Raw genomic sequence first — 14,660 nt, 5'->3', positions numbered from 1 at the left:
GCTTGCTGTATACTGGGCTTTACCCTCTGCGAATGGTTTTCCCCTTTGCCCTGGCAATGCAGTTCATCAAGATAATAGTTTAGATTGGTGTGGCTGGATCTCAGCAACTGAGGCAGCTGAATCCCTTTTCCAAAGCCCTCTCCCATGGCCGGCGCTGATGCACCTGTGGCAGTAGCTCCTGGCTCTGTGCACCTCCTGAGGATGCAGGGGGAAGCAACTCGGCCAGTGAGCTATGGGATACAGGGACTAAAAAGGGGCAGGCAGCTACCGCCTGCAACCCAGGGAGCCCTTCCCCACCCCCTCGAGGAAGTTTTGTAATTTCAGTGCTTCAGCCCTCTTTTGCCCACCCTCACCAGGATGGAAACCAGGACTTCTGCTGGTGGCCAACGCTGGTGAAACCTCACCTTGGGTGGTACACCAGCCAGAAGGTCAGGATTCACGGTACACAGGCTTTGCTATAGCACAGGCTGCCTTATAGCCTCTACAAAAAGTACACCTTGCATTACTGTATTCATCCACACAGCTGTTCTTTAGAAAACCATTCCCCTACAGCCCCAAGGGAAGAGGTGGGCTAGGCAGTCAAACAAAACCTCCCTCAATCATCTGAGCCACACAAAGCATCCCAGGCTATTCCTCAAAACCGTTATGCAGATAACATGCAAACAGTCAAATTAAGAGTCATGGCAAGCTGTTTCCAGGACAAACACTTTCCACATCACGCAACTCAAGAGTACAGCCCCAGCTGATTAGCATAAAACTTCCCAATATATCTGGTCACATATGTTATCCCAGGACCATCAAGTCCTTAAAAACAGGGATGTTGGATAATAGCTCACTGATCACAAACTGTTTAAAAACAACCAACCAACTTCCCCCTTCCCAAACCCTCACAAAAGGTTATAGCACATTTTTGTACTGCAAAATACATTTTAACTAACCTCACCCCAACGAAACAGACATATCAACGAAAGTCCTGTCTTCTTGAATCTGAGGTTTCACTGCTTTCTATGGAAATGCTTGGGGGGAAGAATCCCTACTGCAACTCGTTGTTGCCCTGAAAGTAGCTTAAAATTCCAAAGACTTGGATTTTTAAAGGTAGTTGGAGTTAGTTGCGTTCGGTTCTGCAAAGCTGGAGTCATTTGAGCTTTTGCAGCCTTAGCCACTATCCACCTTCAGTGAGATTTCAAAGTGTTAAGCTGCTCCTGAAAATGGGATCTAACAATCAAACTCACGTAGGCTCTTCCAACACTGAGCAGAACAAGATCTAAAGTCCTGCAAAATCACAGCTTCTGAATAATTTATTCTAATTGGGATTTTGCCAAAAGACTTTAGGGATTTTTCATTCTATTCATCAAGTTAATTTGTTGGGAAAAACAACAAAGACTTCTTTCAGATGTACGTGATAAATCACAGTACAGGACAAAAATTTACAACACTCCAATCAGTACTAATTACACAACTAAACCCAGTCTCCAATGCCCATTCCCTGAATGTGGGTGTGATACATGAATCCCAAGTGGAAAGTCTGCATCAAAACTACCTGCTATGAGCAGAAGGATATTAGATGGCTCTAACAGCCCCTGGCCTGAAAAAGGTGCTGCTCCTTACTTATCCCTAGGGGAAGCATAAAAGTTGAAGCTTGCGTTGAGAATTCACAGAAAGTAAAAAATTAAATGACTAATTCAGATAGCTTGAACTGCAGGTATGGTTTCTTCCCAAATAAGAAACTGGACTATATTCCTCCAGGGACGCAAAACATTTTGGTGCACTCTGGAGCAAAAGTTTAGCATTAGATTTGCAAAAACAGAGAGACAGCACGTGGCATGGTTACTGCCATGCTACTCCTATTCCCCAGACCTAGCTATAAAAAATCTCCTGGCAAAAGGGTTCAGATCCCCTCACATAAGTGATGTATGGCTTGGGCAATCTCCCAGATGCACTTGTATCAGTGCAAGGGGTCACAGCTTCCATGCTACTTGGCATTGCTTCCCTCTGACCCTCTGGCAGAATGGTTTACAGGCATCAGTCCAAGTCACTCCACACAAAATCAGCTGGATTAAATGAAACCACTAATTTAAAAGGTTTCTGCTAACCAGCTGGATGTGAATTGAGACTGATCACATTAGCTTGTCTGCCAGGGGATCCGAAGGGGCAGTAACTGCTGGAAAAAAGAGGCATAATGAATTCACAGGACCTAGATTTTATTCCAGTGGTACAGCTGGATCCAAAAGAGGGCATGTGTCTTTGGCTTTTGTGCCCTGTCAGAATCTTGCCTCTGCCAGCCTTAACACTCTTAGAAAGTATGAGCAGTATGGGAAACTGGTGTAAGAGAATTTCCAGCTTGGAAAAAATTAATCTCTGCCTGCGTCTGCGGCTCTTCTGGGCAATCCTAGTCAAGAGACACCAGCCAGCACTCTGGGAGCAAAGAAGAAAGAGTTGATATCCAAATTGCATGACCTGCCTGCTAAGCCAGAAAGAGATGGTACCGCATTACTTGTCAGCAGAAAAACCCCAGAGCCTGTAAGCAGTGTGACTCTGGTTATCAGCAATATTCATACTCAACACCAGAGTTTCAGGTACATCCTTATGAAGAAATCATGGGAAATTAGTGCGCCTGAGGAAAGCATTACCTCACTGTTCACCCTGCCCTGGCCCGGCCCCACTAACTTCACTTAGCTGTTGCTTGCAAAAGCTGCTGTGAGAAGCAGTAGGAATGTTACACACAGCTGGCTTTGGATGCTGGGAGCTTGTCTGAAATTTAGGAGCAATCCATGGCTGGAAATGACGGTCAGCAATGGGATTTCCTGACCTACTCTTTCCGTACCCAGCTCTGAAATGGGGTTATAGCTGATAACATTCCTGCCAGCCCTCGCAGAGCAGCGAGAGGTTAATGCTATACATATTGGGTTATTGCTGTTGGGTTTACTATTATTTTATCATATATGCTATTTTTATACTATTGCCAAAAAAATCTCATGCCATAGCTAAGCTGATTTAAAAAAAGATATGGCTTTGCCCTACACCACATTAACTGACACTACCAGCGAGCTTACAGTGCTTTTTCTGCAATTGCACTGCAAGTACCCCTCTGCGCTGAGCAGCAGCTAACGAACGTTTAGCAAAGTGCCTATTGCTGACATGCATTTTCAGCAAAAAATCCAGGAGGCAATTCCAATAGATGTGAAATGGTGTAGAAATTAGTAGCAATAGCTTCTTATTCTTTTTCCAGACTCAGCACATAGCTCTGCATTCCTCTATACTAAAGTGGTATCACCTCTGTTAAGTGGATTTTTCAGACTCTGAAATAGGATGCTTTCCCAAAGCTGCAAAATTACAAGACAATAAACTTTAGGATTAAAAAAAATAATAATTTTTTAAAAATCTACTGTACACAGAAGAGGGGACTAAGATTTCTTTGTCAACATGATAAAGAAAAAAAAAAAATCTAAGTGGACAGGTGAAGTGTTTTTCTCCCTCTCTCATTTTTCTTTTTTAAAGAGAACATAATTAAATCTTTCTATACTTCAAAAGTATAGAAAGCATTCTTCTTAGTGGATACATTTTGAAATTCACTTCAGTGCAGTACTTCCATACACCCATAAAACAACCGGCTTTCACAGAGTGGGTTTGAAACTTAGCACAGGAGTTACATCAATGTCTGATCTTCACCTAGCTCTCAAAACCACACCCCAGGCTCAGCCCAGCCCTGAAAGGGGTTTGTCATTTCAGCTGAATGTTCTTCTAAAATAAGCAATGGAAGTTGTAACTGCCTTCTAAAATCTCATCTCAAAGAGTTTAACCCCACCAGATTTAGGAGTTGAAAAATAGGGTTCACAACAAAAGCGTTGCCATGCCCAGTAAGAGGTACAATAACTGGCCTACCTGTAAGGCAGTAAATGTAAACACAAAGGAAAAGAATGTGCACACTAAGCTAATGGGGACAAAACCTATAGCTGTATCCTACGTCTTCAGGAATTTCCTCAGTTAACAGATTTGGTATTTTACACCCATTTTCCCATAGAAGTCCCCCTGTATTTAAAAGGGGTGGAGGGATGCTTTGAGTGCAGGACAGCACCACCTTGGTAAAGACAGCCCCTTCAAGGGGCAGCAGTGGTGAAAGAGTTAAAAGCAGTAGAGGGAGTGCAGGCAGGAATGAGAAGTCAGCCTGTGTCTCATACTGTGCCTCTTGAGAGAGGGACTGTCTGTCAGAAGCTATGGAAAGAAAATGTTGGCTTTGTCCATGGAGACAGGGAGGACTGGCTGCAGCACAACAGGAAAATCAGACAGTGGAATAGGTGGAGTCTCCTAAACATCAGTTGGCAAATGCTTTTTCACCTCGCAGAGATGCAGCAAAGCCTTGCCAGATATCACAGAATCACAGAATACCAGGCTGGAAGGGACCTCAAGGATCATCTGGTCCAACCTTTCTTGGCAAAAGCACAGTCTATACAAGATGGCCCACAGCACTCTCTCCAGCTGAATCTTGAAAGTGTCCAGTGTTCGAGAATCCACCACTTCCCTGGTGGCATTATCCCAATGGCTGATTGTTTTCTTAGTAATGTCTCTATCCGCCACACCTCATGAAATTTCAAGTCTGCAGAAAGAGGGGCTAGCTCCACTCAGGCCCTTCAGGGAATGCTACCATCATCTTCATTCCTGAGCTAGGCCACCCCTTTCTTTTCGAACACAAGATGTGGCATTTTGTCTCACTAGCTATTGAAAAAAACCCCAGCAGTAAACTTTCGCACTGTCAGGTCGCATTGTAACCACTCTGTAGAAAGAAACAAAACCACACTGAATCTGCTAGAAATGTCCCCAGTGGGGACACAGGAAAAACACAGAGGGGACTCACAGCGTCTTGAAAGGACTCCAGAGACAGGTTACAAAAGCTCAACACATGATCATTGTTCTCAGAGTCACCTTGCAGGAAAAGGATCAAGCAACCACATGGAAGAGACTGTTCTCTTCCATGTTAGCATTATTCATTAAAAGGCAGTTGCTGAAAGCTTCCCACAACAAGAAGCTCTTCTGATTCCAAAATTGCTCCACGAAGGGAAATCTTAGGAGTCGTCATTTTCAATTCTGGCTTTACATTCTGGATTTTTGCCTGGGCAATGTTCAACCAGGAACAAAATCTATTTAAAAGTACGTGCACAGTACATATTATGCATGGATGTCAAGGGATGGGAGTAGGTTATGAAACATGGAGGCTGTGAGACTTTACAAAAAAAAAAAAAAAGAAATTGTTCAAAGAGCTTAGGGTAACACTAATTGAGGCTATAAGGTCACAATCCAGTTTCCCAACCGGACAAATGGTGTAGCCAACAATATATTGGTTTGTCCTAAAGCAAAAGCTAACTAAAAGGAAGTAAAATAGCCCAGCACAACCCTGTGACTTGGTTTTCAAAAGTTAATAAAATAATTATCAGAAAAAACCCAAATCCTATCGAGTTAATCACAAGAAGAGTGGAACAGCCAGAATAATAGCAGACTACACCCTGGTCCTGTTTGCAAGACGTGAGGAAGAAGGAAGCCTACATGCTTCCTTGCTGTGTGCTGTACTTTTTAAAAAAAGAAATGCTAACTTCTATTAGCAGAAGACACCTTCAGTAGTGAGATAACCTTACAACAATGTCATCTGCTTCCAGAAACTGCTCCTTCTAGGCGGCATTCAGCACAGATGTTTCAAGTCTGCTGTAGACCCAGACTCAAGGTAAAATACCAAGGGAAACAGAATCACAGCACATCACCTTCAGCTTGTTCCCTCACAGTGTTGGCCAACAACAACAATAAAGGCAACTGGTGATCCAGTTAATCCATATGTGTAAAACCCACTACAACCTTTTAGAAGAACATGCATCAAGCTTTGTTTCTTTTCCAGTGCAAAGGAATGGAAACCCTCCCACTGACTTCAATGGGAGCTGGGCCAGACCCTGAAAGTCTTCACATAAAACTTCCATGAAGAAGTTGCACATTGGCATAAGGCATGTCTCTTTTATCCCCTGCTTTTTTCCTCTTGATAAACTGCACACTTGCAGCACATAACGTCTGAAAATGAAGCTTATAATACAGTCAACTTTCTGAGGCTTGCAACCGTATTAAACATAATAGCCAAAACTGAACACTAAAAGAATTAACATGTATAAGAAATTACCGTATTTTGGTTTATTATGTAATGACTTAATTTAAGAGGTTTATAATAACTGAAATCTGTCATAAACCATAACAAATAACGGCCAAATGTCACTGGTTCAATGGACCGAGTTAATCCCATACTTCACAACACTTGTACTACTGTTTTTAATATCACTCTTATGGCTTCCAAAGCTCCAGCAGAGAGACAACCGACTGTGAAGAGCAGGAACAGACAGACCAAATGTTGTTATAATTGCACAGCTCCCATTTTGCACAATTATTTTCATATTATTCACACTCAAACAGCTTTTGCAGCCATCAGTTTGCAAAAAGCTCAATTCAGTGTTTGTATTTCAACAACTTTATCTCTGAATTAACTCATACTAATGAAAACATCAGAGTATTCAATCTAAATGTAAAGAGACTAAAATTCAAAATATTCAGCTGACTCCACGTGAGTGAAATTAAAAGCACTTCCAGGCTCTTGGATTTAACGGTGTGCCGTGGCCACAACCCAAACTTGCACCAGGAGCTGAGCAAAGAACATCCTTGTATCTTGGTTTCAACAAGGAGAAACCCTAGGAGCCCGGGCCAGAAGGTGACCAGGACTGCTGCGTACAGTGTGGCACCACTCAAACTAGAGGCATCTTTTGTATTTCACTGCCATTTGGGACCCTACCGATTTCCAAATCAGTCTCCCTCTACCTCTTAACACCTCAACCAAACAGTCTTTCTTTTTCATTACTGTACCCCAAATAACAGTGTTGTGTCTTCTACAGAAACACAAAGACTGTAATTAACACAGATCAAACCCACAAAAGAAAAAAACTCAGTAAAGAGCCTGGAAGAAATTCAAGCCCAGCAGAAGCAGAAATAACTTCCAAATGTCTCCATAGTGTGGATCAGGCCACCCTCTGTCCCTAAATCTTGCCATTAAATTGGCTGAAAGTTAAGAGACTTGCTCACAGCAAGATTGGTCTTTCTTACCTTTTGCCACATTTTGATGAAGAAGAGCTCCCCAGAAAAATTGAAGAAAACATTGGTGTCATAGGCATCATCCCCAACATTCGAGATGGAAATGTTGAGTGAGATGTTCCTCACTGCTCCCAGGGCCAGGTAGGCAGTTTTGTCATCAACACTGTAAGCAGAAACAATTACACTGGTTTAACTCTGGGCAACTTTTACACTCTAGGCCTCCTTTCCTCCTATGGAAGTGTTAGAACTAACTGCTCAAGAGCTTGGCAATTGGTAATTCAGGAATGTGTTATATGGCCAATGCATGGTGTGGGTGGGCCATACGGGGAACGAGCTGCTCCTGAGTCCTGGTTCTGACACTGCCTTTTGTGACTGTAAGGAAACCCTATGATCCTCATGTGGAAAAACTTCACGTGACTTATTGTTACTGCAGTTCTCGTGAGAATAAAACTGTAGAAGTCTGCAAAGTAATTGGACTGGGGAAATGCAGCAAGTGCAAGATATTATGCCCACATTCAAATACACGAGGCATTTCAGTTTGTCTCTCAATAATTTAAACTTATTTTGAACATTCTAGTAACTTAAAAAAAATAATCTTCTGAGAGTTATGCTATGGATAGAAAAAACTGAAAAGAGGGTCAAATAAAATACAGAAACTGGTATAAGAGGAAAAATGTATGGAAATTACAACAAATGTCCACCGAATGTGACTAATCTTTCTTCAGGTGTTTATGCTGGTCCTAACACGACGGAGTCATCTTCTACAAGTGGAATACTAAGAGAATGGCTGAATTACAGTAACAGCCATATATCATGTATCAATACACTACTGTAATATGGCATCACAGATAATAAATACACAGAATTTTTGTCTGTTTATTTAACAGATTATAAGTAAACAGACTTGCACACACAGAGGCAAATATAAATATACATTCATACACACACATTTATTATTTGATATTTAATCACACTGGGCTGTCCAGAAGATAAGCTAACAATTAGGAATCAAGGCTAAAGATAAATCACAAGAAAATACAATACCAGTGCACATATCTGCAGGTCTAGGAACTAAAACTAAAGTAAAAGATAATATGAAATACACCAGGTCTAAGTATAAAAATATGCAAAAATAGCCCAAATATCAAATTGGCTATAGTTATCATAACTGGAATCCAAGACCATTCATACATGCCAGAAAAACAGAGAATGTCACAGAGAAAACACTGAGTAGATGGTTAGAAAAGAGCAGAGACTTCCAGCCACACAGCAGGGAGAGGCTCTCAATTATTTCCTCTAGGGGACAGCCAGCCTGAAAGTAAGGAGGAACCACCTCTGAGGAAACATACCCTCAACACCACCCACCCTGCCAGACGCTGCTGCACAACACATGTGCATGTAGGAGCATGCAACGGCACGGAGAAATCAGTAGCTGACCAAACCACCTTTCGTTCACTCAGTTTCTATGAAGGAACGGCTGTGCTGGGGATACACATTGGCACATGCTGCTACTCTGCATATCAGCAGCTCTCTGAAAACGGCTGGGGTGTAGGATGTGAGCTGTGTTTAAAAGCAGCCTGTCCCTCCATTGCTGCCAGCCTTGTTCATGGTACTGCAGCCAGAGCATCTGCATAAAATTGGTGTTTCTGAGAATGTGGTGCTTATAAACCCTTCAGCATCTTCTGCCAAGCACAGCCATAAGAGACCTCCAAAGGCAGAGCTTGCTGGGCTCTGGCTCCCTGTGTTTGCCAAGAAGTTTCTAGGCGTGGGTTCCTGGAGGTACATACCAAAGCAGCCAGGGGCTCTGGTGAGTGAGAAGCCTGGAGAAAGATGGTCTAGATTCAGGCTTTAGAGCTGTTGCCTGTGGATTGTGAGTGTAACTTTTCCATGTAATGCAGACAGTATTTATAGCATATTTGTTTCCTGTACTTCATTTATGATTATCTTCATTTATTAAGCCCAAAATTATGGCTTACATTTCAATGACAGCTTCCTATGAGACAGATGTAAGTCTCCAGGAAACGTCCCTGCTTTCTCACGCTTACAATCAACTGCAGACACCAAGCAATTCTACCAATAATTGGACACTTTGCTTTTTAAACATTAGAGTTTATTCTCATAGGCAACTATCAGTGCAAATAAACATTTGCAAAAGCATATACAGTGCATGATCGACTGCAAAACTAGTTTGAGAGGTCCAAATAATTTGAGTTGTTGCTCCTCATATACCAAATTAATGGCACAACTATATGAGAGTACTCGAAAGCATTTCACCTTTTGGCCTCAACTTCAACATTAAACTGTTAAACTTCAACATTAAACTTCAACATTAACTGTTAAAAAGCAGGAAAATTATGAAGATGCTAAACAATCTGCTGGGATTTTCTAATAATCAGAAGTGCATATTTGGAAACAAAGAAATAAAACAACCATTTATTACTGTGAATTATTTCTCATGAATTTTATAATCTCACTTCTTGCAATTACTTCAGAGCTTGAATCAGCATTTCTCAAAACCATTAGCAAAATCTGGAAGTACCACTTCAGTAAGCAAATAAGCATTACAAGTTGTTTATCTTATGCAGAGTTGATACTAAATGGAATGCACACTATAGAATCCTCTCTGAACTGGTGGTATCAGCACTTTGAAATTTAACAGAAAGACAACTGAGAATACTCTCCACTGAATAATAAAAAATACTCAGAATGAAATCCTATTTAAAGCTAAACCCACAAAAAATAATGTCAAAACCAACACCATCTGGTTGTGTTACTCCTTTCTAAAGGTATAACTCCTCTGTTAAAAGTGCATCATACCAATATGATGGTTATAACAACATCCTCCTCAGCAGAGAAAGAAAATCCATTTTCTAAGGGCACGCTGTAATTGCTCCTACACAAAATTCACACACTAATAAACTCTGGAAAACCTCACTGATTTTAGGGTAGAAGATGAGTTCAGTTCTTCCTCTGAAAGGCTATATGAGATGGTCCTCTAAGTCCCATTTTAAGAGAGCAGCTTTCAGAGTCATTAAATCTGTGTACATCTGGAATGAATCAGGTTCACTTGTAGTAAAAGGAGGATTAGGAATCTCCCTGTTCACAGGGGAGCTCCCAGGCCCTGTTTGCTGCTTAAAAGAATAACGTCATGGGGTGTGGACAGCCCGCTGTGGTGCTGGAGGAGCTCTGCTGCCAGCCTGGTGCCATCCTCCTCCAGCACCTGCTGCACATTAAGTAGCCTAGCTGCCAAGTCAAAATATGTCAACTAAAGAATGGTTGTCAACCACCAGAAACAAGAAAACAAACTAAAGCCACTCTTTCAACTCAACAAGATATGTCAAACAATTTAAGAAACGTAATCAAGCAATGGTTTCCAGTTTATATTTTGTTGGATGAGAACTATAAAGCCACCAGCATCCTCACCATGGCCCTTGCAACCTTGCTCACATCACGGAAGGGAGGCTAAAAATAAAAACAGGCTCAAAAAAGAAAGAAGGGAAAAAATATGAAGATACAACAACTTAATTGGACAGAACACCACTATCTCATTACATCCAGCTCTATACACAAACAATGAACTGAAGAAAAATTCTGGATAGGCTGTCGATGTATACATACATTAAATATGGGCAATCACATTTATATACACGTATGTTCAGGCATATGAAGGATGTCAAGCTGTCAAAGTTTGCATGGAAAGGGAAAGAAGTTTGACATTCAGAAGTGCTAAATACCTGCAGCTTTCATGCACATAACCCAGACTTGCAGGTAACAAGCAATTCTGAAAATCAGGCTCCAAATTTCTGCTATCATTTTTAATTCACTGGCCATGGTACTACACATCAAATTTAAGTAGAAAGATTGAACATTTTCCTCTTAAGTGATTAAGAAAAGGAAACTAAATTCCAAGGTAAAACAAGTATCATCTTTTTTGCATGCTTTAACGTTCTTTGTTAATGCCTGCACCACATCATTGCAGGTCAGTGCAGTGCAGGTCAGTGAGGGAAGAAAGACAAGCTGGGAAAGGCAAAGTGAAAAGATCTGCAATTTTCATTTCCCCACCCCCCCCAAGATACTGGTGTTTTTATTAACGTGGGTCAGGGGAGACATAATCTGCATTCCAAAAGGTACGCAGGGACATGTTTCTCTATTTCCTGCACTAGAGAGAATTTTTTAAAAAAATTGAAAAAGCATTTAGCACTTCCTCTCAGCCTGCACAGATCACACATAGGGCAAGGAATGTGACGAGGTCACATTTACCCTGTTAGTCTGGGTCACTGACTTTCCCTTTTATATTAGGAGCCTTTCTTTCCTTACAGCAAATCAGCACCTACATGGATGAATCACCACTCTTGCTTGATGGACGGTGGAAGTTACAGCTGGGGTCAGTTAGACTGCAAGTGGTAAAAATGCTTAAAAAACCTGAAGTCCCATCTGCCCTCCATTTCCATCAGATTAAATAAAGAGTCCCACCTTTTGCTTTTAAACTAGTAAAATGTGTGAGGAGTCAACAACACTGGTCCTGTGACAGATCCAAACAGATTTCTACCTTCACCAACCAGCACTGCAGTTGGTCTTTCCAGTTACTATGATACCTGAATATTAATTTTGTCTCCACAGACTCTTTACATCAACCCTGAACACCCTTCTTCTGTTGGGTTTTGATCACAGGCTTTAGGGTCAGTTGAATCTTAGGAGGAGTTCTGCAAATACTTAAACCTTAAGGGCCAACGAAAAGCTGAAACCTCAGCTATCTTCCAGGAATTCATTTGATGTCTCAGTCCAAAACTGAGAGGTAGCAGCCCCATAAACAAATCCAAACAGAGTAAAAATTTTAGATAACTCCACAGGGAGAAAAGCTATTGGATTTTACCCTGCTTGGTTACACTGCTTTGCCATCGCATGTGCATCCAAGGTCAATTCTCTCTGCAAAGTTCACAGCCAATCTAGACTAAGGACTCAGGAGAACACTCAAGATGTCATGGCTTACTCTGCATTAGCTGAGCTGCTGCCTCCCCCCTCTCACACTGAAACCTACATTAGCAAAGGTGCTAAGAGACCTCATGAAGTTGATGACCGCAGTCTATGTGAGATGCACTAAGCCAGCCATGGTAAACTAGCTCTGAGCCCATCAGACCCTTTCATTAATGAGATTTCCTATTTCTATTTCTCAAGCAGAAACTTTCTAGTGTGCTCTGAGTACCAGATAACATGAGGAAAATAATATGGGAAAAACATAGAGAATTTGCAGCATGGCCAGCTGAGGTTCTGTGTCAGCAGAGAACAGTTTGGAAGTAATATCATACCAATATTCCTCCCTGTGAAGACTAAGTAACAATGTGCCAACGTTTCCCCATAGGAAGGGACCAAATATCCCATACAAAAGAAGTGCTTACTGTGGTGAGCCCAGGGCCGAGGAGGTGGAACTGCTTGTGTTGGCACCCTTCTGGAGCACAGCTGCCATCTCTAGCACTTCAATACCCATATATATTGTAATTCAGGAATACGGCACAGAGCATTACTTTTTCTACCTTTCCTAAGCTTCAATTTTAAAAATTAATGCATTTGAGTAGTAAATAATTGGTGGTGGGGAGCACACTAGGAAACACTTTTTGTTCTTTTTTTATGGTATTGAAAGAACAGACTGATTTCTAGTTACAGCTAGTTACCATGTATTCACAACTACTCTGGAAATCGTCCCCTTTCCCCCAAACATAGTTTCTCCACAGAAATCCCCCATAACAACACAACAGATAAAACTCCCAGCTATCTCTGTCTTCAAAATTTTAAGTAAACACATTCACACAAAACACATAAAACAACATTCACATAAAAAATATCCCTTATCAACCTACAGAAATCTGGTGCCTTTTATTATTATCACTAATTCCTATTGTACCCAGATGTTCACAATCCTTTATAAACAGAACCGAAGAATCAATGGGGAAAGAGCCGTCTCTGTTTTCACACAGTGTTTACTCCAGGGAACAGCTTTTGCTTTGAATGGAGTTACCCTGGTTTATGAAACTGTCACACAAAACCAAGATGAGGCACAACATCTACAGAACCTCTAATCTAATCTTTCACCCTTGCAGACACACATACAAACCAACATCTTTTATCAGCACAAGCAACATACTTGAAATCAGTGGTACTGTGCCCCCAGGACAAAGTTATCCTTGCGTATGTATGTAAGACAGCATCCTAAGGTTCAAACACAAAAAAACCCTAGTTACTAGTGGCAGAAAGAAATGCAAAAGATAAATGTTTTCCCTGTTTGTTAAAATACTTGAAGAGCTTTATTTAAACAGGTGATTGTTGACCACAGATCTGGCCCTGAAATTTGAGGATGAATTCTAGGAATTAGATAATTAACTAAGTCATCATGTAAACCATGTATTTACCATAGAAATTGTGCCTTCAGAAACAGATCTCCTACATTAATTAATATTAATAAAGATAATTAAATTACTAAATTAATAAAGATAACTATCAATTGCCCATTCCTGGGATGCTGGGGTGCAATATGTAATTTAAAAAAAAAAATTCTCAGCTGAGCATCAATGAGGGAGAAAAAGACCAGTGCCCTATCCAGCAATCACTTTCAGAGGTCAATAAAAAGGCAGTTAATCAGAGATGAAATGTTAGAAACAGTGCAGGTTTCTTACTTTAGGAAATTTGTTTTGCAGGAGCAAAAGGACATACTACAGAAAAAGTTAACGTAGCTGCATCACAAAAGAGTATGTGTATATGAATGTATGTACACATGCACGTATGCATCAGCCAAGAATTGTTCTGAAAATACATAACTGTGCATCTGCTTCTCATTGTGGTCTGTACAGTACCAAAAACTTCCACCTCTGGAAGCAGCTTATATGACAGTGCTGCCCAAGGTAAAGCTTTTGTTTTATTAGCTTTATCCTTTGGTTGCTAGAGCAAAAAACAACATGGGAACTTGAACTATCTTAGGTCCATAAAATACTGATGTTGAGATGTTCACAAGAAGGGCCGGGTTATACATTAGATCGGCAATGAATTCAAATTATATGAAATAACATCTCTTTAGGGTCTAGTTAAAAAAAAAAAAAAACAAAAAAACAAAAAAAAAACCAAACAAACAACAAAAACGAACAAACAACAAACCGCAAAATCCTACTCCAGCAGATACCGTCAAGTGATTCTTACAAAAAAAACCCCCAGTATTAAAAAAGTCTTGTAAGACTGGCTTGTACAGCATCCCTGACTGATCATCAGTGTCCTGTTACTAGAAAATAGAGATTGGGAATCTGTATTCTTGTATGAGATGTGGACTACTGAGGTTTGTTACCACTCATCACTTGATGACTCTATCACCATCCATATGGGTTTAATCACTGTACATTGAAAAGGAACAGGACTGCCCACTGCTATCAAACTGGACTTATTTATTTTGGGAGGGATTTATGAAGCTATGTGCACAACTAACCAGATGGAAACCAAGCTGCCATTCCTTTATCCCCATTCACCCTCAACAAGGGAAAACATTCACTCATTCCTGAGACAATGCTCCC

At 40.9% G+C, this 14,660-nt stretch overlaps 1 protein-coding gene across 1 annotated transcript in view; it reads right to left on the bottom strand.

Moving 5' to 3' along the window:
- ITGA9 (integrin subunit alpha 9) overlaps positions 1 to 14,660 on the bottom strand; it is a 231,036-nt gene that overhangs the window by 77,110 nt on the left and 139,266 nt on the right. Inside the window, exon 18 of the mRNA XM_080383261.1 lies at positions 7,123 to 7,273. Coding sequence (XP_080239387.1) covers positions 7,123 to 7,273 — 151 coding nt within the window. The remainder of the gene's footprint in view (positions 1 to 7,122; positions 7,274 to 14,660) is intronic.

The sequence above is a fragment of the Falco punctatus genome (assembly GCF_963210335.1).
Source record: "Falco punctatus genome assembly, chromosome: 4".
Lineage (NCBI taxonomy): Eukaryota > Metazoa > Chordata > Aves > Falconiformes > Falconidae > Falco > Falco punctatus.
Note: the sequence above shows the minus strand (reverse complement) of the source record. Positions and strands in the feature narration are given on the sequence as shown.